Source organism: Phyllopteryx taeniolatus, chromosome 7 (genome assembly GCF_024500385.1).
Source record: "Phyllopteryx taeniolatus isolate TA_2022b chromosome 7, UOR_Ptae_1.2, whole genome shotgun sequence".
In the NCBI taxonomy this organism is placed as follows: domain Eukaryota; kingdom Metazoa; phylum Chordata; class Actinopteri; order Syngnathiformes; family Syngnathidae; genus Phyllopteryx; species Phyllopteryx taeniolatus.
In genome coordinates this window covers 7801238-7826579 of record NC_084508.1, presented here as the reverse complement: position 1 = coordinate 7826579, position 25342 = coordinate 7801238, and the positions used below count along the sequence as shown (strand labels likewise).

At 44.2% G+C, this 25342-nt stretch overlaps 1 protein-coding gene across 3 annotated transcripts in view; it reads left to right on the top strand.

The window, feature by feature from the left end:
• Positions 1 to 242: 242 nt before the first annotated feature.
• The window catches only part of scfd2 (sec1 family domain containing 2), a 102139-nt gene continuing 77039 nt past the window's right edge, over positions 243 to 25342 (top strand). Inside the window, exons 1-6 of one of the 3 annotated variants that reach the window (XM_061778350.1) lie at positions 243 to 554; positions 1537 to 2134; positions 4210 to 4378; positions 14788 to 14875; positions 17346 to 17473; positions 23716 to 23891. In XM_061778350.1, coding sequence (XP_061634334.1) covers positions 333 to 554; positions 1537 to 2134; positions 4210 to 4378; positions 14788 to 14875; positions 17346 to 17473; positions 23716 to 23891 — 1381 coding nt within the window. In that variant the 5' untranslated portion in view covers positions 243 to 332. The remainder of the gene's footprint in view (positions 555 to 1536; positions 2135 to 4209; positions 4379 to 14787; positions 14876 to 17345; positions 17474 to 23715; positions 23892 to 25342) is intronic. The other 2 variants (XM_061778349.1, XM_061778348.1) reach the window with 2 other exon arrangements.

Below are 25342 nucleotides of genomic sequence, written 5' to 3'. Positions count from 1 at the left end.
TCATCATCAGTATATATTATATGTTTAAATGTAGCCTGGGCACATAACATTATTGCAGCTTCTACTCTCTCTCTTTCTCTCTCTCTGTCTGTCTGTCTGTCTGTCCGTCCGTCCGTCCGTCCGTCCGTCCGTCCGTCCATCCATCCATCCATCTATCTATCTATCTATCTTGCTCTCATGCTGTTGCGTAATGCTCCTTCGCCATGACAACACTGCAGCGCTGGTGTGACGTTTAATACACGCGACGCGTCACTGACACGTCATCAACGTGTTTGTTGTCTTCCGGGCTACGCTGTCACTCGTTTGGCCGCCGACTGTCTTGTGTGGTCGAAATGCTTACACCGGAGGCGGTGTGGGACTTCCCGGTGCAAATGTGGGACCGGGTTCTGTCCAAGGTGAACCGGGCGGTGGTCTTCATGGACGACCCCTGCGCGGAAGTCCTCCACTGGAGCGCCGGGGGAGCCGCCGCGTTGTTCGAAGCCGGAGCCCGAAACGTGAAGCGGTTCTCCAGCTTCGAGTCGTGTAGCGAGGACGAGCCCAAAGCGGTGTTTGTGGTGAGCGATGATAACAATAACAAACAGTTGTCCTGGAAAACGTACCATCGGAATTGTGTGGCATATGTTCAGGAATTGTCATGAGTAAAGTGGAAATGAGCACGACTGCAAGTTAGCCTAAAAAAAAGGCAGCCTAAGACGAGAAGAAATGAATATCTGTTTGTATAAACGACGCGAAATGTCCAGTAAATTCACATTTGTTGTCATTATTTCCCATGGAAAGTGTCCAACTTCAGTGTCCAGTTTCAGGGGGACTGAAACTACCTGTTGTGTTGGAGATTTTCAGATTGAACTGTGGGGCCTTAGTCAAGATGGAGGGAATTAGGAACAGTTCCAAATACCAGCCAGTGTTGGGATAAAACCTTCAACCAGAAAGCAAAACAAAGCAAAAGCCTACATCTGAGCTTTATTTGGTTTTGCTTTATTCAGAGACACTGCAAGAGGTTTGCACACTTGTGAAACGAATCCCCAAAAAAATTAAAATTAATTTATTTTATTATTATTATTTTTTTATTACCCCATGAACTCTGCCTAGCAAAAAGCAGCCCTGAAAATACCAGTAGATATAAAAAAAAAAGGGTCTGCACAACCCCGTTAAAATGCCAGGTTTTTGTGAGACCAAGATAACTCACTGGTATTTGGAACTGTTCGTAATTCCCTCCACCTTGACACGTTTTGGGGCTGTTTTTCTTTAGCTGAAACTTGGGCCTTCATCAAGATGAAGGTAATTATGAACAATTAGAAAGTGAACGAAAGAAAGAGGTGTTTGTTCACAATTATCAGTCATTGTTTTCAATAAAATTTTATGTAACAAAAGTACTAGTGTTATCGGTGATCAGGATCAGTACTCAAAAGTGAGTACCTGTATTGTTTTGAAAAAAGTGGTATCAAACATCCCTAATGATTAAACAAACATAGGGCGGGTCAAACTGACCCATGAACATTTCTGGAAGCTTACTTCTTAATGTTTTTCCACCCCCAGGTGAGCACCTTGTTGAAGGGACGCACCGTGGACACCCTAAAGGACATCATCTCGCTCAGCCACTTGCAGTACTGCGTGGTGGTCACGGCCGTGTCCCACTCGCTGCACCTGCTCGCCAACAACGTGGCGGCGGAAGCGGACGGCGCCGCGCCCGTCTTCGAGCAGCTGGAGGACAAGCTGTGCGAGTGGATGGGCGACATGAACTACACGGCCGAGGTCCTGCACGTGCCGCTGTCTTTCGCCCTCGTGTCCCAGCAACTGCTCCTGGCGCCCGCCTTTGCCCGCCTCTTCCCGCTGCTGCCGCCCGATTTGCGCGCCCTCAATGCCACGCGGCCAGATAAGAAGCGCTTCGCCAGCCTTCTGGACGTGGACGTGCACGCACTCCCCTCCGAGCTTCAGCTGCAGATTAAGGCGCTGGCGGGAGCATTGAATGCCCTGTTTGAGGCCACCGGCACCAGGGAGGAGAGCTTCGCCGTGGGCCCCATGAGTCGCCTCATTGCAGGGGAACTGGCCGGTCACCCCCAGGCCAAGACCCGAAGGAAAACGGCCCCCAATAAGGCCTCCATCATCTTTGTGGACCGCACCATGGACCTTACAGGTACGTATTTTACAGCTTTTTCCAGGTCACGTGTAGTAGATAGAAAAAGTCTACACACCCTGATTAAATGCCAAGTTTGTGTGATATGAATAAATCAGACCAAGAGGAGTAATTTCAAAACCTTTTCCACTATTGTGACCTATAACGTGGAAAAATCAACTGACAAAAATATTTTCAAGATGGCAAAGTAAAAATAAACAACTGAGATAATGTGGTTGCACAAGTGCTCACACCTTCTTACAACTGGGATGTGACTGTGTTCAGAATTTGTGTTCAGTTACATTCAAACTTACCTTAAATGGGAGTCAGCACACACCTCTGATTAATAACCCTTAGAAATTTCAGATGTTCTAGTGGGCTGTGTTTTCCTGAGTTTTTTTTTTTTGTGATTTCTATAATACATAAATTACAACCCCAATTCCAATAAAGTTGAGAGGTTGTGTTAAACATAAATAAAAACAGAATGCAATGATTTGCAAAGCATGTTCGACCTATATGTAACTGAATACACTACAAAGACAAGATATTTCATGTTCAAACTGATAACTTTTTTGTTTTTAGCAAATAATCATTAACTTGGAATTTGATGGCTGCAACACGTTCCTGGAAAGCTGAGACAGGTGGCAAAAAAGTGGAGGAATGCTCATCAAACACCTGTTTGCAACATCCCACGGGTGAACAGGCGAATTGGGAACAGGCGGGTGCCGTGATTGGGTCTAAAAGGAGCTTCCCGGAATTGCGCAGTCATTCACAAGCAATGATGGGGCGAGGTTCACCTCTTTGTGAACAAGTGCGTGAGAAAATAGTCCAACAGTTTAAGGACAATGTTCCTCAACGTACAATTGCAAGGAATTGAGGGATTTCATCAGCTACGGTCTATAATCTGATCAAAAGGTTCAGCGAATGTGGAGAAATCACTGCATGTAAGCGGCGAGGCCGAAAACCAACATTGAATGCCCGTGACCTTCGATCCCTCAGGCGGCACTGCATCAAAAACTGACATCAATGTGTAAAGGATATCACCGCGTGGGCTCAGGAACACTTCAGAAAACCAATGTCAGTAAATACAGTTCGGCGCTAAATCCGTAAGTGTGACTTGAAACTTTACTATGCAAAGCAAAAGCCATTTATCAACAACACCCAGAAACGCCGCCGGCTTCTCTGGGCCCGAGCTCATCTAAGATGGACTGATGCAAAGTGGAAAAGGGTTCTGTGATCCGACGAGTCCACATTTCAAATTGTTTTTGGAAATTGTGGACGTCGCGTCCTCCGGGCCAAAGAGGAAAAGAACCATCGGGACGGAAAGTTCAAAAGCCAGCATCTGTGATGGTATGGGGCTGTGTTAGTGCCAATGGCATGGGTAACTTACACATCTGTGAAGGCACCATTCATGCTGAAAGGTACATACAGGTTTTGGAGAAACATATGCTGCCATCCAAGCAACGTCTTTTTCACGGAGGCCCCTGCTTATTTGAGCAAGACAATGCCAAACCACATTCTGCACGTGTTACAACAGCGTGGCTTTGTAGTAAAAGAGTGCGGGTACTAGACTGGCCTGTCTGCAGTCCACACCTGTCTCCCATTGAAAATGTGTGGCGCATTATGAAACGTAAAATATGACAACGGAGACCCCGGACTGTTGAACAGCTGTAGCTGTACATCAAGCAAGAAAGGGAAAGAATTCCACCTGCAAAGCTTCAACAATTGGTGTCCTCAGTTCCCAAACGTTTATTGAATGTTGTTCAAAGAAAAGGTGATGTAACAAACACAGTGGCAAACATGAGCCTGTCCCAGCTTTTTTGAAACGTGTTGCAGCCATCAAATTCCAAGTTCATGATTATTTGCTCAAAACAATAACGTTTACCTGTTTGAACATTAAATATCCTGTCTTTGTAGTGTATTCAATGAAATATAGGTTGAACATGATTTGCAAATCATTTGTATTTTGTTTTTATTTATGTTTAACACAACGTTCCAACTTCATTAAATTGGGCTTGTATGTAACTAGTTCTTAGGCAGATGCTCTAACAATGTTTTTTTCCCCCCATAAATTGTAAAAAACAAAAACAAATCAGGTGCAGTCGGTCACCATGGCGACAGCCTGGCGGAGAAGATTTTGACAGTGCTGAAACCTCTGCCTGGTCACGTGACGGATGTGCAGGTCGACATGCGAGAACTGACCAGCGTGCTGATCAGTCCTGGTTCAGAAAGCTGCGTGGCACCGGGCTGCCTGGCACAAACACGGTGAGTGTTTCATTTTTTTTTTTTTGCTTTGGCCCCCAACAGACCACCAACTATGTTCTTTTTTTTTTTTTTTTTTTTTTTTAATCCCCTTTTCTGAAGCTTTTTTGTGCTACTGCCACACAAGGGCAAATAGTGCTAATAGATAATGGCCATTTAAATTTAGTTTTTCATAGTTTTACTCCTCCAATATGACACATTTAAACTTACGAAAACACAGTTTTTCAAGTTTTCCTTTGTGCCAATTCTCACTCTCTTGCTCACACTTTTTGCAAATAAGAGGTAAAGCGTGCTTGCTTCAGGCTATTTGTTTATCACTCCCAAGTATTTAAAGCACGTGGGAGGGGTAAAACTATTAAAAAAATATTGTTACGTGATTTCGCTATATCACAGATTTCCACTTATCGCGGGTGGGTCTGGCACATATCCCCTCCAATGAACGGGGCTTCACTGTATACAACAGAAAAATTGGAACGTAACCAGAATTGGTTATTGACAATACTAATCATTACTAATCTAATGGCAGTTGCACTCGACTGACCCAACATGCCCAAATGAAGTCATTTGTGAGGATTTTCTTTCCACTTGAGAGCCCATAAAGCTAACAAGTCGGCCTGCCTGGCCCATGAGCGCCACAAGCGAGGTGCCAGCGCGGCCAACACGTGTTGCACATGGCCGGGATCAGGCACACATCATTTGTTCCATTCCCGCCGCACCCCATTCATGTGGTCGCAGGGAGACTGAGACCGAGAGGACGTCTTGTGGCTTTTAGGACTTTATTAGTCCCTGGAAGAGAACGCGGGAATGCATGGCGACACGTACACAAACACACGAAGTTCATGTGCCGCATATGTCAGCTCTATATTTTGCCACCTGCCATCGTTTTGGAGTTTTAGGGGTTCAAAAATGTAATTAAATAAAAGACAAAAATAAACAGTTGAAAAAAATCACTTCTAAAGGTTTTAGTGCAATAGTTTTGCCTGAGATCCAGTTCTTTTGTCCTTTTGTATAGTAAGTGTATATCAAATAGAACATTTCACTGAAACGAAGCTGACATTCAAGTGTATTCTAGTCCATTCTATTCTATTTTGTTATTCTGTAAATTAATAATAATAATCTATCTATCAAATGTACTGGTAAAGCAACATCGAAAATGCAGGGGAAAAAAAAAAAAAAAAAAAAAAGAGTTTTTCAGTAACGTTCAAAAGAAAGGTGATTGCAGTGGTTGAGGTAGAAAGCAACAGAGAAGCTGAGAGGAAATTTGACATGAACGAAGCAAACAATTGTGGTTGGAGGAAAAAGAAACACCGCAAAACATCGAGTGATTTTGAAAAACAATTCGATTCTGACTCGTCATTCGATGGTTTTTAGGAGCGGAGCAATTAAAGACACAAGTGATACAAAAGACAATTCTTAATGATCTGTATGGAATCTGTAAACTAGTATCGATTGTGTTGTTCAAATATTGAGCATGAAAAATTTGATGAGCAATAGAACCATTTGTATTGTGATCCATACATTTATTGCACCTTAACAAAAAGGGTGTATTTGTTGTGAAAATACTGAAATGTCATTGGTTAAAACGTTAAATAAGATACATTTTTGAGTTGTGTGAGACGGTACGGTTTGGGCAAAATTTGTGTTACATGCGAGTACGGTGTGTGTATTTATGTTGTCAAAACCTCCTTACAGTTCAAAGCCAAGTAAATCGTCGCGGACGTAGCCATGATGGAGCCGCTTCAAATCTGCTAAAATGAAGATGATTTGGAGTGTGCAGCCATAATGAGCGATCAGCGGGAATGTTATGGCCTCGCGTTTTGCAGAACAGATGTCCCGGTCGAGCCTCGTCGCAGATGTTCGAGAGAGAAAACACGGCAACAAGACGCACATTTCCCGATTTGATCGGGCGCCGCGTCCGAGACAATGCTCTTTGATGTTCTCGTGCGAATCCTTTAAAAGGAGGCAGCTTGTGTTTACTCCGACATTCACGTTGACATGAAACAAATGAATTCTTTTAACCGAGAAACAAATATCTTGAGGTTGCCCCCCCCCCCCCCCAAAAAAAAAAAAAACACGATAATTTGTTGATGTTTCAAACTTTGATGTTGCACTTTCGAAAAAGGAAAGCAAACCATTGATTTTTGAACTTTTCTTAAAAGGAGACAGACTATTCGTGTTACACTTTACTAGAATGAAGACAAACAATTGATGTAGCACTTTTCTTTAAAGAAGACGATTAAGTATTTATGAACTTTCTGAAAAAGAAGGCAAACTCCTTTCCTAAAGAGGACAATTGCAATTTTATAAAAAGTTGACATCGATGCTGCACTTTTCACTCCACACAACCCCCCCCCCCCCCCCCCCCCCCCCACCCCCGACGAACAATTGATGTGGCACTTGAAAAATAAGTCAAATTATGGATTTTGCACTTTCCTAAAATGAAGACAAACTACTAATGTAGGACTTTCCTAAAAAGAAAACAACCTAAATTGACATTGCACTTTTATTCAAAAAGACAATTGATGTTGCACGGTCCAAAAGAGACGACAAACTCTTCCCAAACAGAAGACAAATGACTGATTTTACAATCCCAAAACGAAAAAGAAAACTAACTATAGCTGTTGCACTTTGCTGAACAGAATGTCACCTTTTGATGTTGTACTTTCTTTCCTAAGATTAAAAAAACAAATTCTTGTTGTTGCACTCTACTTAAAAGAAGGCACGCTGTAGATGTAGCACGTTCCAAAAAGGAAGAGAAATATTTGATGTTGCACTTCCCTGAAAAGATGACAAACTACTGATCTTGCCCTTTCCCAACTGGAAGACAAACAATGGATGTTGCACTTTCTGAAAATGAAGACAAAATTGATGTTGCACTTCCCTCAAGAGAAGGTCAACTATGCATGTTACATGAAGACATTTTGCTCTTTCCTCAAAAAAGGACATAGTATTGATGTTAAACTTTCCTATTAATATTGGACTTTCCTAAAAAAGTCGAAAATGAAACCGTTCAGTATTGTGCAATATTTTGTCTGCATTCGTGGCTTTGCTAGGTGTAAGAAATCAACAACTCTCTGGCACTGCTGCTCGGCCTTAAGTCTACACTCTGCAAAAGTAAGAACAAAAACGTATGGACTGCCGCGCATTATTAAAGCCAGTCGTGGTCTCCATGAAGCGTTTCCTCCCACTGGATGTTGACACACCTACGGTATGATCTGTCCGGTTATTTTTAAACCACGCTGTGTTTTGATGGAGGGTTTTATGTTGTTGCTATTGCGCAAAGCACCTCAAAGCTTTCAATGTTAGGTTAGCGTAGCATGATATTTCCTTCGGGTGATTCCAGGTTATTTTGCGTAGATTAGCGTGGCCTCCGTCCCCAAATACTCGCCGGGTGGTGGGCATACTCCACACTTACTTTGCAATTACTGTCATATTGTTTTTGTCTGTAACCTGCCGGGGGATAGTTAGGAGCCTGCCAACCCCGCCTTTAACTTTGCGGTTCTCGTACTCCCGCCGCCGAGTCTCTGCGCACCTTCTCTCACATTTCCTGAGCTGTTGAATAAACCCAGAGTGCAGAGTTTAATAAACGTGTGCAATGTGAAGTGAAGGTTTGTGGTCGGCTACCTTTGCCGCCATGTCTGTGCTGTGCTTGGCTCCGAAAATCCTTTCCTCGCCCTGTGTGGTGCGTTTGAATCCCATTTGAAGAGGGCACAGAGTTTCCCAAATCCTGGCTCCTCCTCGGACCTTGATCCCGTTGGGGGAGTGTGTGCGTGCGTGTGTGCGTATGTGTGTGTGTGTGTGTGTGAGCGCATGGGTGGCCGAGGTGGAGATCTGGTTCCGCGTATCCGACCGCACCCTACACGCGGTGAGGCTGCCATCTCCCTCAAATGTGCCTGGCATATTGCACCGGGTGAAAAATACCTCTTTCTGTCCCACGCTGGGGTGCGCGAGCTTGGGTGAGAAAAAAAAAACAAGAAATGCAGTACTGGCGGCATGTAAAGAAGAGGTAGACGTGCTAATGACAGACAAACTCACAGAGGTGAAGGAAACGGGCCACAGTCATTCTATGCTACGCAATCCAAAGTTGAAGTCTCTCACAAAAAAAAAAACAAAAGAAGACACATTAGAGCAACAATAGAAAATCTGCTATTTATTGGCACTTGCCTATTACACAGAACCCAACAAAATGGGAAACCGATCGGATAATGAGATCATGTCAGCGATTTACTCATTTCTCAAAACATCTGAAATGTATTGAAATACCATTTATCTTTTCCAGCCCGCTAAAAAACACCAAATTGTTTTGGTGTGGTTTTTATCAAAGGAAAATGTATCAAAATGTAATAAAAGAGAATGTAAATAAGTGTAATATCAATAGTTTGTCTTCCTTTTCGGAAACTGCAATGTCAAAAGTTGTCTTCTTTTTAAGAAAGTATAGCCAGTCTAAGTCCAAATCCGTGTGTTGGATGCGTGCGTGTCTTTAAGGGGCGTAGCCTCGCGAGTCACATCAGGAACTCGGTCTGCGTGTGAGCGTCTGGGTTCGAGTTGTGGTCTACAGCAGGTTTGTTTGACTGGTTGTTCCAACAGCTGAGAGTGCATAGGCGACTGTAACCCGCCTTGCCCACACGCGAGGGGATCGCAGTCCCTTCGGTGCTCCATTGTTTCAAGGCAAGAAAACAACCAAGCGACGGATCGTAACTCGAAAACTCACTCGTATCTCCAGGCGCCACCACTCTTTATACATTTTGTGATGTTTTGGTTTGGTGGTGTGCTGCGCGATTCTTCCGATGTAAAATACTGTGTGAATTGGCTGAATGAAGTTTGTGAAACACGACAGTCGACTGAAGGTTGTCATGTCCCATCCCACCGCGTCATTTTCAAGCTGTGATTTGCCGTCCCTTTGACAGAATCGCTTTATTATTTTTAGCTTCCCTTATGTGATTGAAGTATGAAAACAGAAATAGTGCAGTTTAATTATAAAATCCTCCCTTTATCGTATCAACAGAGAACCCATGCCAGTTTGTTTTTTTTCTTTTTTAGCTTTTAAGATTTTATAACAGGGATTGAATCAACAGCGACGGCTTCACTTGCAGATAAGACTGATCTAAACTACAGACAAGATGGACGTCTTCGCCGTCCTGATGTTGGTCTCCTCACGTGCTGAGGATGTTCGCCACGTGTGAAGCCAGTGGCCGACTCTCACCTGAACAGCTTGTTTCTGCCGAGCACGAGATAATCGAGCCTTTTATTTTTTGTGTCCGTTTGATGCTCTTTTATTGCGTTTCCACCAAAGGACGCTGCCCATTTATTCAGAAACACGATGCTCAAACATCCGCCCAGATAACACTTCCGATCCTTATGCCCAGCTCTTTCCAAGAGCCCACGCTGTTTCGCGCCTTTCATTTGAAATGCTAAAAGCCCTCGTCTAACTTCCTCCGTAGTACTTACAATGAAGCGTTCTTCTCTTCATTTAGTATTTGTATTGACATTGATCGTAGCATTTATTTGCATTTACAATGGATCGCTACAATCAGCTGGGGTAGGCTCCAGCACACCCGTGACCCTCGTGAGGATAAGCGGTGCTGAGAATGGATGGACGGACGGACGGATGGCTGTATCGCGGCCCGTCGGTCGCCCCTTTGTTTTATTTGTATTTGTATTTTTTTTACGGGGTTTTACTGGTGGAATTGAGTTTCTCATGCCTTCGGTATAGTACCACTTTGTATCGCAATGTGCCAGACAGCAGTTGAGGTCGACTGACAGAGATGCAAGGTAATTAAGAAGCAAGAAGAAAAGCCAGAGAAGGTCCATAAAGGAGTCGTAGTTGTTCCCGCAGAGTAGACAGAAAAGCTGCTCTGTTCGTACGTGTTGCTGCTCCATGCGCGTCAAAGCCGGAAAGTTGCTTGAAGTTTGACAATGACCGTCACATCTATGCTATTTCTCGTGAGCTCGTCTATGGTGTTTTGCCTGTTATGTTAGCATTAAGCTAGCGGACCTCCGTTAGATGAAATTATTGGGTTTGATTGACCATTTTGGTGTTTGAATATAGACAATGTTTAATTCCCCTTTGTTGTTAGTTTTACGGTAAACTTCAAGTTGGAGTGTCCAATGAAGTTGAAGCTAGCGCCCTGCCTCTTGTTTGGAGAGCGATGTGAGCAAGACGGGTGTTAAAGAATACTTTCAAAAATGTAGTTTTTTATTAAGGTGGTACATTTTTAAACCATGTGGGAAGGGTAAAACGATTTAAAAAACGTTTTTATATGGGCTTTCTGTGTTGCGGATTTTCACGTATTGCGTCTCCAGCGGGGTTCGCTGTGTACGACGGTCTGTGCTACTTTTCTACGCAATCCAGGGGACTTGTGTAACACATGCGGTATGACTCTGCACTAGAATGAATCTCAGACTGTTCACGTGCTTTTGTAGTAGGTGTCCCTGTTTAGGCTCGCAACTTTAAAATGAATCGCCTTTTTCCTAAACTTTTGCGTGCGCTTATGCAGTACTACTGCTACTACAACTTTTGCCGCTGCGTGCAAAGACTCTATTGTTCCAACAACATCGAGAAGTCTGGCAAGTTTCAAACGACCGGCAGATAGCGCCTCGTCTTGTGGACCTAAAAAAAACTGCGACGCCTGCAGACTCACCAAACAACAAGGAGAATTGCTGGTGGTGACGATACTGCCTGATCAAAAGACATGGTTGCCAACTTGCCATCTCTGGCTCACGTATCCTTGGGAAGAGGTCTATTTTTCAAGGTTCGTGATGACTCACGCCAAAGGAAGTTAGACCCCTGCACCAGTTTCACCGATCGACATGAAGTTCAACGGACATTTCTATCATAACAGGATGCAGACATACGTACTCGAAATTGAACAGGAAGTCAGACGTTTTAGTTTGAAGCAGCCATCTCGGGCGAGTTCCAAGGCTCATACTTTGGCAAACTGCCACTAGAAAGTTTGCCTAAATGAGGGCCAATAGGAAGCAGGTATCCTCGCAAGATGGGCGACGCTAAATTGTCAAGATTGTTTTCCTACACCTAATTTGGGCGAATTTTGCCGTCAAAGTTTGGTGATCATTTCGAGCATTTGGAAAAAAATAAGCCACTGACAGCAATTTCACCGATTGAAATGAACTTGGGTGGACATTCCTTCATTCATTCATTCATTCATTCGTTTATATTCCCTGCCGCTCATCCTCACAAGGGTCGCGGAAAAGGGTCCTGGAAAAGCACCATTGTGGGAAAAGCTTGGCATCAGTGTTTGGTTTGATGATCCTTTCGAGGACTCGCCGTGAAAAAGGTGGAACGAGGGCCCGTTCATTGCGTTTGTTTTATTTGTAGTCGTGTCTCCCCCCTCCTCCTCCTCTTCACTTCCTGCTCCAGCCCCCTCCCCCCCTCCATAAATCCGCTCGGTCATTTTTCTGTCGCTCTCGCCAGGACACACAGACACTCAAGGCCGGGGTTCTGCCTCTCGTCTCCCTCTCGTGACACTTCTGTTGCACAAACTTCATCCGGAACATTTGCTGCACAGTCGGTTGTATTGAATTTGCATTGATTCACATGCACTCGGGTCAGGATTCGGGAGGTGCGACGTACGTAGGTGCTGACACGCTCCAAAGCGCCCTGAAAAGTGAAGGATTTAAGCGCCGTGCTCTGAACTTTCCCAGCTGTCAACAACAGACAGGTCAACAACTGTCTGAAATGAAAGGCGACGTCAAAGCTGTGTTGTTTTTGGACAGGACTCCCACAAACACATGTTCTCACTCCAGTTGCGGTTCCCCCTATGGTTTTTATTGGACCTTGTTTTTTTGTTGTGTTCTGTTGCCTGTTACAAAGAAAACGCCGGAAACTTAATTGTGTGTTACAGCTGCGGCAGAAAGCTCAGCCAAACAGAAAACATTTATTGAGTTAGAGGTGAGCGGGAAAGTAAAAACTAATGGACCCCTACAAGAAATTTGAATCTCATGCCGCCGAGGGTTTTGGGATGGTATTTATGCGGTGTGACTCACTCATGAATCATGACATGAACTTTGCATGCAAGTACAAGAGTGCGTCATACATAAATGAAGACAGTCCGAAAGCCTCTCCTGTCGTACAGTCGTCGGCATTCAAGCGAATGTCCATAAAAGTACAACTGTCTCTAGCCAGGATCAAACTTGGATTTTAGAGCACCCTCGAGGTGGTTCTGTTGTCCCGTACTGCGCTCGAGCAACGGACATTCTCACCGGGTGTGTGTTGTCTCTCGATAAGAGACAAAAGAAATCGACCGCTTTTGCCGTCAGGAAAAACCCTTCTGGAACATTTGACCAACAGGTGTGTCCTAATCTAAGTATTAGTCAATCTATACGGACTTTTGGTCAATTGTGATTGAGCGGGGGACGCAGCCTCACCATCATGCTAAACCATAATCAGAACTACTAGTCAAATGATGCAGACTTTAGGTGTCAACTGTGCTTAATAACAGCAAGGAGCCCAACCCTAACTCAAACAACTCAACTCCTTGAGAACCTCACGGAGCCTCCCCCTACACCTAACCGCGCACTCTATCTAACCCATAATCCTTACCCTAACCCCAAGTACGAGTCAAACAATACAAAGTTTGAGCTCAACATGGAGCTTGCCCCTAACCTTAACCCAAACCCCTGAAGCTATCCCGAACCCTAACCCCAACACCTTACCCATACCCATAAGCCTAAGTACTAGTCAAACCATCCGGATTTTAGGTGTCAACTGTGCTTGATCACGGCATGGAGCCTCACCCTAAACCCAAGCCTAATCCTACTTCTAACCCAAACCCACTAACACTAAGGACCACTCAAACAATGCTGCATATGAGCTGGAAGTGTCCACTTTGCTTGAATTCGGTACGAATTGCTTTGTGCGAGTGCACCCTAACGCTCCACATACCTTTGTCTTCGTTTTTTTTTTTTTTTTTTTTTTTTGGGTGGCATTGTTGCGCCACTTCTTCCAGTATTACGGCCATATGTCATCACTTACGTATGTTTGTGTTTTTCACAGAGGCAGTTTTTGTAAACTTGTTCCCAAATCGGAGGCCGAACATTTTTAGAGGTTCAACTGTACTAAAAAAAAAAAAAAAATGTTGCACATATACAATATATACACGCACACACACACAGGAAACAGAAACATTCTTCTTTGCCTTCTCATTCCACTTCCAGGAACGAAACCCCCCCCCCCCCCCGCACTCATTAATGCATGCAGACAGTCATCTGTTATTTCATCACTTAAATATGCCTGCTCATTCCGCCGCCTGCTTTACACTGTGATGTTCAGCTACCTTTATAGTGCTCTCTCACATGCGCACGCTCTCACACACACAATCTCATCTCTGAAAAAGTGAGTAGGAATGCAAGAGTGCCCCCTTAAGGCGGTTTAAGGCAGTATTGTCACCCCCCCCCCCCCCCCCCCCCCCAGTGTTCCCAAGTTGCTCACCTAGTTCAGGAACAGAATGAACCTCGACCCGAAACCCCGCCCCCTGTCTGACCAAATGGGCCAGCAGGGAAGGCGTCAAGGGGTGATGTGTGTGTGTTTATGTGTGTGTGTGGGCACAGAGCCAAATGAGAACCATATTTCACTCACTTCTTTGGTCCTTTGGGAACACACACACACACACACACTCAGATGTTTTGCAAACACGCCAGAGAAGAAGATGCACACGTACGCGTCCCTGGATGCGGTCGAGTCAAGGCGTAGCATTTCAAACACGTCAAGCACGCGGGATGTTACTTCATGATTTGCCCCCTCAAAAAAAAAAAAAAAAGAAAAGAAATGTTCTCCAGAAAAGAAATCGTGTCATCGGTATGGACCAACGTCTGGAATTCCCCACAACTTAGACAAACATGCACATTGTTGGGAAATAGCTGATTTATATTCGTGTACTTTTTTCGCAATGACTACACAGCCTGGGTCGTGTTTGGTGTTTTTTTTATTTATTCATTTCTTTTTTTTTTTTTTTTTTTTTTTTTTTTCATTAAAAAAATTTTTTTTTTTTTTTACTCCTCTGTAAAGATGGCGGCCAGCCCAATGCGGTACCCCCACTCTCCTCCTCATCCAGCCCCGAGGTCTGGAACAGATTATATCTGATATTAAACACATGGCAGCAGTTAGAAAACACAAAGACGACGATGACGAAGAAAAAAAAAAAAAAAAAAAGGCAGCGCATTTGTCAACAAGCGCCCCCACCCTCCATCTACCTTCGCTCGCTTCTTTCGCCACTCGCCGCCGTCTCGGAATATTGCGTAAAAGATGGGAATTGTCTTTGTTTATTCCCTCAACAACAAACTGTCAGTAATGGAGGGAATCAAAGAGGAGAAATGCAATAAATATGTCATTGATGCTTGAATGCAATTGAATGAGATTTCTTTGGAGTCCTTTCAGATTCATTTTGATTTGCCAGGTGTGTTTTGGACTTGCGTTTCGCCTATGAAGACCACATGGGCAGTGAACAAACCGGGGGGGATACGTTTCAGACCCACCCGCAAAAGGTAAAATCTGACAGACCAAATTTGGAAACACTAACGCCTGTTCTCACGCTCTCGCTTGCACAGTTCTCCAAATAAGAGGTAACGCATACGAGCTTCAACTATCACTCCCAGTTGCAGTTCACGGCACATAAATCAAGAGAATATAACATTGCATAAAATTCAACACAAACATTTTCAACCAAACTATATAATTTCGAGCGCAAGTCCATTAGCTTTATGCAAGCATATCATTTCAAAAAGCCATAGACAGGCCAATGGGAATTAGCATAAATGTTACGGTAATTACAAAACTCCAAATGAATGCTAGTTTAACACACATGGAGCAGCAATGCATACAAACAATATTTAAAAAATACAAATAAAAAAGCTAACTAAAAATAGAGGGAACATTTGTCTTGACTGTATCTGCTGTTCCTTCTGTACGCGCCTTGGCCTCTTGGGGGCAGTGTGGTGGGATGAATGCATGAAGCTGCATAGAGAGTAGAAGAAGAAAACTTAATGAAACTCGTTTTTTTCATAGATTAGGAGCAATATATGCCCGTGAGTATTGTTACATGGTCTGTCTGTATGTGTCACTACGGCCTTTGTGTGTAAATCTTTGTTATTTGAAGGAAAATCCCTGCCATGGTCTAATGCTAATGTTCGCTAGCCCGTCAATAGGGTTTTCCATTGACTGATAGCATGAACTGGCTATTTCTAAAACGATGTGTCTTGTATTTAAATATGAAATCTGTGTAATTCTTATTGTTGTGCGTTTAGTTTTGCAATAAACTCCAACTGGGGCATCAATAAACAGCTTAAAGCACGCTCAGGGAAGGCAGAAGATCGCGTCACATGCTTGCCACCAGCAACACAGGCTGCATTCAGGGTGCGTTTACAATGCAGGACCTTGTATATACAACCCACGCTGCTGCACATTTCATCATTTTTACTTTGGTTCGTTCTTGGATTTTTTTCTTAACATTTTTAGAATCCAAAATCGAAACCACGCTTAAATTTCGATTAATCGCCCAGTCCTAGGTAACATTCCCAGATGTTCATTGTGCCAGATGTTGATCGTGTCATACACATATGCCCTGCGCTAAGGTCCCATTAGCGAGGCGGATCAGAGTGTTCCGTAAGCGAGGAGATAAGGAGACCAGGGAGAGATGCAATCAAGAGGAGCTTTGCTCTCCGCAGCAACAACAGTATGAACACAGATGGAGAGAACATTCCAAATGTTGAGTCAGTGTTAATTCTGTCTTTTTCCTGTGCGTGGTCCCACAGGAGAGTCGATGCTCTCCGACTATCAGAATGACAAATTCAGTCTCATCCATTTTGCCCATGCAGGGTCTGCGTTAAACGACACATCTGTGCAATACGTGAAAGCGTTTGCATTTGCATTTGCCTTTGCACTCTGCATTTGCGCCCCTCTGATTCGCCATTTGACTGGGAATTCAGTGTGAAAGCGCCTATAGGTTAGCTTCATTGACGACTCGAGATCAAACTCATTTTTGTCACGGGCCACATTGTAGATACGGTTTTCCTCAGAGGGCCATTATGATTGTAAAACCATATCAATGTTTAATCGCCTCATCCTATTATTACACATAGACAACAAATTGATGGATAACTAGTTTTGAAATCAGAAGTCAAGGATAATGGTTTGTTCAACTATTGTTCAAGTAACTGTAAAAGGGGTTTGGAGGCAAAGCATGCTTACAATAGTTAATTACTATTTATTACATATGAATATTATACAAACATTTGGAACAGATTTTAGCAAGAATCATGGAAGTTGACACACGTGATTTGCTTTCGCGGGCCACATAAAATGATGTGGCGGGCCGGATCTGGCCCCCGGCCCTTGAGTTTGACACCTGTGCTCTAGATTGTCCATAGGTGTAAACATGAGTACAAATGATTTTGTGCGCTGCAATTGGCTGGCGACCAGTCCAGGGCAATGAGGACAAGCGCGATAGAAAAAGTATGTATGGACATCACAATTGGTCAAAACGTGTACAAATGGTATCATGGTTGTCCAAACTTTTTTCTCCAAGGGTCATATACCGAAATATCTACGGATACAAGGGCGACTTTAACATTCTTCCATTTTCATTTATTAAACACACTAAAACCAGTCCATCTAGCAATTACACAGTTCAGTATATTAAACGTTTTTGGAAAAACTGCTACATCACAGCAGTCTGTTTAAAGTGACAGGAAAATTCAGTAGGTTAGGATTTTTTTGTCAGATTGTAGGGTGGCACCCCCATCTTTTTTTTTTTTTTCTTCTCTCTCTCAATAGAGTGGGACACATTTTCTTTTTAGCATATGGACGGTCTGCCGCAAATAGCCCCAGGGCCATAGTTTGGACACCTGAAAAATAGATGGAGAATAAAATGGGGCAAAGAACCAAGCCTTCTGGAACACCCCAAATAACAGACATCCAATGCTTAGTATGCTTCTTTTCTGTTTTGTTTGCTGCCAGCTCGCCTGTAGCGCGTTCCCTGTGGGAGGCCATGCTCACCGGCAAGCACAAGGAAGGCGTGATGGAGGTCCGACGGCAGCTTGTGGAAGCGGCCAGCAAGGAGAAGCTGCCCATCAAGATGAGCATGGGTACGATTTTGTCCATCAATCTATCCATTTTCTATAGGGCTCGCTTGTCCTCATTAATGTAGCTGCTAATCTGGAGTTATTCTGATCGGGGTGTCGCTGTGATGCGGACGCACACGCGCCACGAAACCAAATGAGGCCCACGAGCTGACGCCGTACTGGCGAGCTTGCTGCCTCGTTAGCTTGCTAGCTCGCGAGCTAGCTATCCCCTTTAATATCCCCTCTGTTTTGAGGGCCCACGCGGGGCGCAGCCGTGGCGAGTTGGTCGGGCCCCAATGCTGTTGCGCCGGACAGCGGGTGGCTACTAACTAGCTGCTGACGGGCTGGTGTGCAGCGTCGGAGCTGTGGGGGAACACGGCAGAGGCGCTCAATCCTAAATAACACGTAACGTTTGAGGGAAGATGCATTTTTTTGTCAGGGTGTAGGCATAGCTTGATGGCCGACTGGATGCTATAGCGGTAGAAAGGAGCTCAATTCTTATCAATAAGGAAGTAGCAATTGCGCCTAATATAGTGGTGGAGTGTCGACTGTTCCCAGAAGCCCAAGTGTGTACCATTTTCATCCCGTCCCAAAACAAATCTGTACAACTGAGATGGTGAAAACGAGTTCCGCTGTATCTCAACAGTTCAGTACTAAATTGTTCTCAGTCTCAAACATATTGACTGTATTTAGAAACAAAACCTGAAAATCAACCTAAACTGACTTTGGAAAGAGAATCTGGGTACACTGAGGAATTCACACTCACATTCACACCTTTAGACAATTTACAGTCTTTCCTAAACCTAACATGCATATTTTTAAAATGTGGGAAGAAGCCAAATTACGTGGCTAAAACGAGATTTGAACTTAGAACCTCTTGACTGTGAGGCAGGCGTGCTAACCACTCGGACCGCCGTGCTGCCCGGTTCGAATTCGTCAGGTACAAAATTCTAATTGACTCCACGAGAAGGGTCGTCGCACCCTATGACAACTGTGTAGCGCCACCTACTGAGTCAAAGTCGAATTCCTTGCTGGGACTCTGTGTTTGCACATGTGGCTGCGGAGAAAATGTGAACCACATGTTGGAACGGTGACACGCACGCACGCGCGCGCGCGCAAACACACACAGACACGCACGCACGCATGCATGCATGTACGTTTGCAAACATTTTTTCTTTGTTAATGAAGCAAAGGAGGCCGAGGCGAGGGATGAAAATCTGTGTTGGCATGCAAAAAGAAAGTCAACTCACACACACACACACACACACACACACAGGTCTATGAGTCCCACCGTGCATGTTCACCTTTATGCAACCTTCTGACTCACATTGCATGACTGATGATCACACAGCACACAAATTCAGACTTAGCGTGAATTTAGCATCTGGCACAAAAATGGGCAGGGCGCTCTTTGGTCCCTCAGCTCCTGTAATGTGTGAAGTAAAAAAAAGTGTCGGGTAACAAGCAGGTTGTGTGATTTGTTTGGAGGGGACACGCACACACACACACACTGCCGAGCTTTTTTTGTACACACACGGTGGTTTTTCTTTCACACGTTTGTGCTTAACGGCGCAATTTGTGGTCGATCCGAACATTTAACACCGATCAATGAGGTGGCAGGCCGCCGGTGTAAGATGCCAACAGACGCTAACCTCAGGGTGAAACTGGCCGTTTAAAAGTCGATTTACATCTGACACAAATCTCCTTTCGGGCGAGGAGCAGAATAATAATACAAGATTAACCGGTCCAGTTTTGCCGCACTTAATGTGCGTGAATGTCCGCGTCAATGAAGAAGCATTCTTTATTACGTCGAACTACAGTGGTGCCTCGACTTATGTATCATTCATTCCGCATCGAAACTTGTAACTTAATTTACTCTTTTATCCGGGTGGCCAGCTTTAGGAAGGGTTCCGGTCGTCCCAAACGTCTTCCATGTCAGGATTATGGAGGCCACTGTGCTCTTAGGAACCTTAAGTGCAGCAGACATTTTTTTTTTTGTATCCTTGGCCAGATCTGTGCCTTGCCACAGTTCTGTCTCTGAGCTCTTCAGGCAGTTCCTTTGACCTCATGATTCTCATTTGCTCTGACATGAGCAAGTGAGCTGTTAGGAGGTCTTCTCTAGACAGGGGTGTGGCTTTCCTCATCAAGTCCAATCAGTATCATCAAACACAGCTGGACTCCAATGAAGGTGTAGGACCATCTCAAGGATAATCAGAAGAAATGGACCGCACCCGAGTTCAATATACGAGTGTCACAGCAAAGGGTCGGAATACTAAGTCCTCTTAGATGTTTTGTAGCATCATCAGTCATAGAGCTATACAGTTATCCCCCCCAAAAAAACAAACCTCCATCAATCCAAGTCACTACACAGTACGCCAACATTCTCACATCCACTGCAGCCCAACTCGGCTCGTTGTCGTTTCGACAGGATAAGATCATCCGCCGAGAGAACGGGGAAATAATCCCTTTCTCAGAGCCTCCGCTTGACCTGTCAGCTTTCTCACTGCACAATCGGATGATGAAATTCCCCCGCTGTGTTGAACGTGTGCGCGCATTTGTGTGTGGATGGAGTTGTGTCTATTGCTTTTGGGAACTTTTCTGGAACAGCTATATCGTCATTTATCCATACGTCCGTATCTGTTTGCGCTTGTATTATCTTTTGGAATTATTAGGGGTGTAACGGTACGCCAAAAATCACAGTTCAGTACATTAGTAACAATAAGGTCAGGGTAAGAAGTAAGAGAACAAAATGCAACACATAAAAATGCCTTGTTCTTTTGTGTAAACAGATGTAATGACATTTAAAATAAAATACAAATCTGAAATAAACAGATGGAAAGTAAACCCAAAATATGTGCATATGTAAATAAATCAATCTTAATCATTTCCTTTGAAGATGCAACATCAATACCGTCTTTTTACGGAAGTGCAACATCAGTATTTGGTCTTCTTTTTAGGAATGTGCAGCATAAATATTTTTGTATTGTCGAAAGTAAAATGCAACATCAATCGTTTTTCTTCTTTTTCGTAAAGTGCGACGTGCACATTTCTGCTTAACAACTGTAATTGATGTGTGATCCAGTTCATGCTCTCTTTGCGAGCTTGCGCGTACTTTACAATTCTCTCTCTCTCTTGAATTGAGGGTGGTGCTGTTGCTCATTTGCAAAATGACTCTAATGATGAAAAGTCATTTCTTAATCCCAAACAAAAGCCAAAACACAGAACTCTGAAGAACTGTATCCACGCGGCCCTCTTTTGATCTCCAATCACGCATATTACAGCTTTGAAAGGGGCCTCGACAGGCATGCGCGCAGAACATTTCGAATTCTCCGCTCTTTCCTCATTTGTTCCCGATGTCCCCCAGAGAGAGTTACTTACGAGGCTGTCCGGCCACTCGGGTAGGCCGCAATCCCCCCCCCCGCACGCAAACAGCCGACATCGCTTAGCCCCGAACTCGCCCCTTGCTCACCTACAGTCGTCTTCAAGTAGCTGGACTAAATCCTCGCTTGTACTTCTGCCCTTTTTTGCATCCCTCAAGACTTTGATCGGAGGCTGCACATCCACTTATTTATAGCCCAATACACCGATTCATTGACCTACTGATTTGTTTTATGTTATGAGCCGTCGCTCGGTCATTTTCTTTGCTCGGTGTTACGTGCCAACATTGAAGCTACCGTTATGCTGTACTGTAACGCTCTTGCACGTGGGCAAGGTGTACCACAGCGCTCTATGCGCTTTCAGCCGTTTATTGAACGGGACAAACAGTCAAACAGACGATAGAGAATGAGAACACTCACGGGGAGCTGCCGTAGGCCACAACTCACGCCCAGATGCTCACGGCCAACCCGACTCCCAACTCCTGCAGTCACTCACTCGGCCTCGTCCCTTAAAGGAACACAATCAACACGCAGATACTACAGTACATACAGTAATTTGACTTTATAAAACATCACATTTGTATTTCTTTACATTCTCATTTTCATGTTTTTGTTTTAGAATTACTTGTTGACGCGATTCGTGAATTGTGGTGCCTATCCCTACTTACAAATAAAACCTTGTGCTAAACCCTTTTCACACATTAATGTACAAACCAAAAATGTTATGAAAAAAAAGTATGAAGCGTTATGTACAGTGGTGTCTTGAGATACGAGTGACCCGACTTACGAGTATTTCGAAATACGAGCCGTTGTCCGTCGTGTTTTTCTTTTGCTTTGACTTCGGAGCAAATATTTGAGATTCGAGCGCACTTCTGGTGGCAGTGAACTCGACTCACTTCACAACAAGCAGTAGTTTGGCAGATGGTGAAGAACTCTTCCAAAAAGAGGATTCGAGCTGTTCACTGCCACTCCCACTTGGAGTTTACTGTCAAACTAAACATCAAACAAAAAGAATGACACATTGTGTATTTAAAACAATCACATTTTGCTACCTTAATGCAAACACATAATGTTACTCGCCATAGACAGGCTAACGAATAACATTTAGGTGGCGGTGTTATAATCCTTTAAGCGACGGATATTTGAACAGAAATGGTGCAGCAAGTCATGTAGACATAAAATATAACAACACTGTCCTATTCTTTATTCTCTATGAAAAATGACTAATGTTAGGTACTGCCGGTAGTAAGTCAGTTTTAGTAGTTGTGAAACTCTTCTTCCTTGGTGTCTGCATGACTGTATTATACTGCCACCAAGTGGCCAAGTCACACATACAAGAAGGAGCCACAATTATTCATTAATCATGACGCGCCAATTTTTTTACATTCATTTATCTGAAGTACAAGATTCTAGTGTGCTATGTTCCTTATTAGCTAGTGTAGCTAATTGAGACGGCAAGTTCGATCTTTCCCCGGTTCTGTTTTTTCTAAAACCTCGATACTTTCTTTGAAAGTCGGCCCGAAATGATTTGCCCGGAACGTTCGTTAGCATAGATAAGAGCGACGGTTCAGTGCGAGCTCTTTGATAACGGCAAGTTTTGCACACGTCGGCGGGGGCCTCGCCATTAAAGGTTGATTCCATTCGACACACAGCGCAGCGTTTTAGTCGTCCATTAGCCGCTGGAGTTTTGCTTGGCCCTGGCACTGGATGCATTTCTGTGCTTGAATTATGGTTGGCACATCAAGGCAGGCCGGTGAAGCAGAAAGGTGTACGCTGCCAAGGAGGTTTTTTTTTTTTTTTTTTTTTTAAACGGTGGGATATATTCACAATAGAGCTTTTCAGGCTCTCGCACTGAAGCTTATTATGTGAAAATGCTTTAATTTCAGCACAAAACGTGACCTTACCTTTTGTAGACGCCCGTATTTGGCCTCAAAGCACACAGATTGTTTCAGTGGAAAGTGTGTTTTTCTGTCAGTTTGCCTTAAAATGATTTAGTTTTGTAATTATGCTCCCATTTAGGTCCAGGAAATGGAAGTATTCTCTCTGGCCCGCGTAATCAAAAATGTCATGTATTCCGGGTTCCCACAGGTGCTTGACATTTTTGAAAATGCTGTTTCCTCTTTGGAATTTTACAAACGGCGAACTGAATTGCTGCTAATTATTCTAATGGCTAATTATCGTTAGAGAGGCTTTTTTTTCATGTATGATATACCTTCTTAGAGCCAAACTGTTACTGTACTTTCTTTTGAAGTCAGAGCTTTGGTGCCGTCGCAAAAAGGTGAATTTGCGACGATTGAACAGTGAATATGTGGGCGATATCTGCATATGGTCAAAGAGACCAACCCTAACGGTGGCTGAAGAGCTATGTCTCCCTGCATATATTCAGCTTTCTAGAAGGTTCTTCTCCATGTGTTCTTCTGGCGCTGCATGCGTTTGGCCCCGTTAAAGAAAACACTGGCCGCCCGAGTCCAACAGGAAATACTCCCACATCTGGTGCTGGTTCAGAGCATCAACATGAAGATGTGGTCGTTACGGGGGGGGGGGTTACTTCGTGCCCCCGTCCTCGTACCGCCAGGCCTCGCCGTCCATCCCCTCGTCTCGCTTTCCCGTGTCCCTGCGTGTCTTCACGGGACTCTCTGTAAATAATCCAAAAGCAGCTCAGCTTCATACGTATTAGTCACACTCTTATTAGTGCACCTTGGCATTGTGCGGACTCACTTGTGCGTCGTGTTTGCACTGTCACCACACGCCGCCGTTCCCATCAGGATACATTACCCGATTTGTGTGTCCTCTCCATACTTTTGCCTCTGTGTTTATTTTCAAGCCACAAAGTTGCGGATTATGTATATGTTGCGGCGATAACGCCGTCTTCTCCCTCGCCCTCTCAAGGCCGCGTGACCCCGGAGCAGCTGCGCTCCTACGCGCGGCCGTTCCGAGGCGAGGCGGGGGCGCTGGAGAGTCACTGCGGGGTACTCCAGCTGGGCCTGGCCACGGCGCAGACCCTCCGACACCCCCTGTTACCCCGCTGGGACGCCTGCCTGGCCTTCGAGAGGCTGCTGCTGCAGGTCAGTCAGTGCTCACAGTCGACCTCTGTTTATTGCAGAACCACCTGCGATAGGTGCAAATTCACATCCTAGTGGCCATAAGATATGTTTTGTTGTTGCTAGTTTTACTCCTCCCACACATTTTAAACACACTTAAATTCGTTAACATACACTTTGTTGAAAGTCTGCAAACAAAAAAATCCGAAATGGCAAAGACTGACATTAGCATAGATGTTACGTTAATTTAATTGTAACTCTTCAAACAACCGCTACTTTAGCAGACACAGAGAAGCAATACATACAAACTGAGCCGATGACATAGGAGAATTAAACATAGTATATTTAAACACCAAAATGTTCACCCAAACCGTATTATTTCGTCTAACTAGCTTTATTCTAAGATAAAATACAAAACGCCATAGACAGGCTAACCGGAATTAGCATATATGTTACTGTAATTGTAAACCTTCAAAAACCTCCTACTTTAACACACACACACAGCAGCGACACATACAGAGAATTGAAGATTTTATTTTCAAACCATTTAATGTCATCGACTGTGCTGTAAATCTCGATCCTTTTTTAATGAAAGACATTAAACTCTTTCAAATTGTTGGGTAAAAAAAAGAATCCTATTGAATGTGCCTTATTAGTGTTACGAAACCCAAAGCAAAAGCAGAAAATTGTAATTTTGTGTGCTTGAGTGGCATATTTTTGTCAAAAACCCCCACAGTGTATATATAACATTAAAGATGCCGCTGTGAGCAAATCAAACCAACAACCGGCGGCAAATTGCAATGAACTTTTGCAATTAGCTATTCACACCTTTTCCTTAAGTAAATATTGAATGTGCCTCGGAGCAGGCGGGTAAGTGGGTGTCTGCGGTTTTGTTCGCGGGTGGCTAACGTGTTGACGGAGGGAGTGGGAGAAACAAATGCAGATTCCTCTCCTGGTCAACAAAGTCGTTTTGGAAGGAAAACATTCACATCCAGTAAATACTGCTGCTGCTGCCGGGGAAAAATGTCCCATGATGTTTCGAGTGGAAGGGGGTACACGTGCCAGTTGTGACTTGAACTCGTCCTAAAAGCTTTTCTCCTTCGTTTCGTCTTGTTCTTCTCAAACTAAAGCAGGGCTACGGAGCATTTAGCCCACTTCATCGAAGTCAATCACGGAACAATAAAGCGGGCCGCTGCCAAAAGTGGAAATTTGAAGACATGCTGGTAAAAACCTCCCGTCGCTCAGCAAGAGGCCGTGGCTGTTTTATTAGAAGGAGAAGGAAGACTCCAGGGCTTAAAGTTCCAGCGTCCGTTAACTCCGTGGCTCCGCTTTGATCCTCTCTCCCATGGCCGGCCGGCTGCCTGCACTAGCTGAGTTTCAACTTTCTCGGCCTAACTGCCACGTTAGAACATTTGAGCCGTCGGCCGTGCTTTGCAAATCCAATCTCCCGATGCGAGAAGTAGATGTTGGCCTCC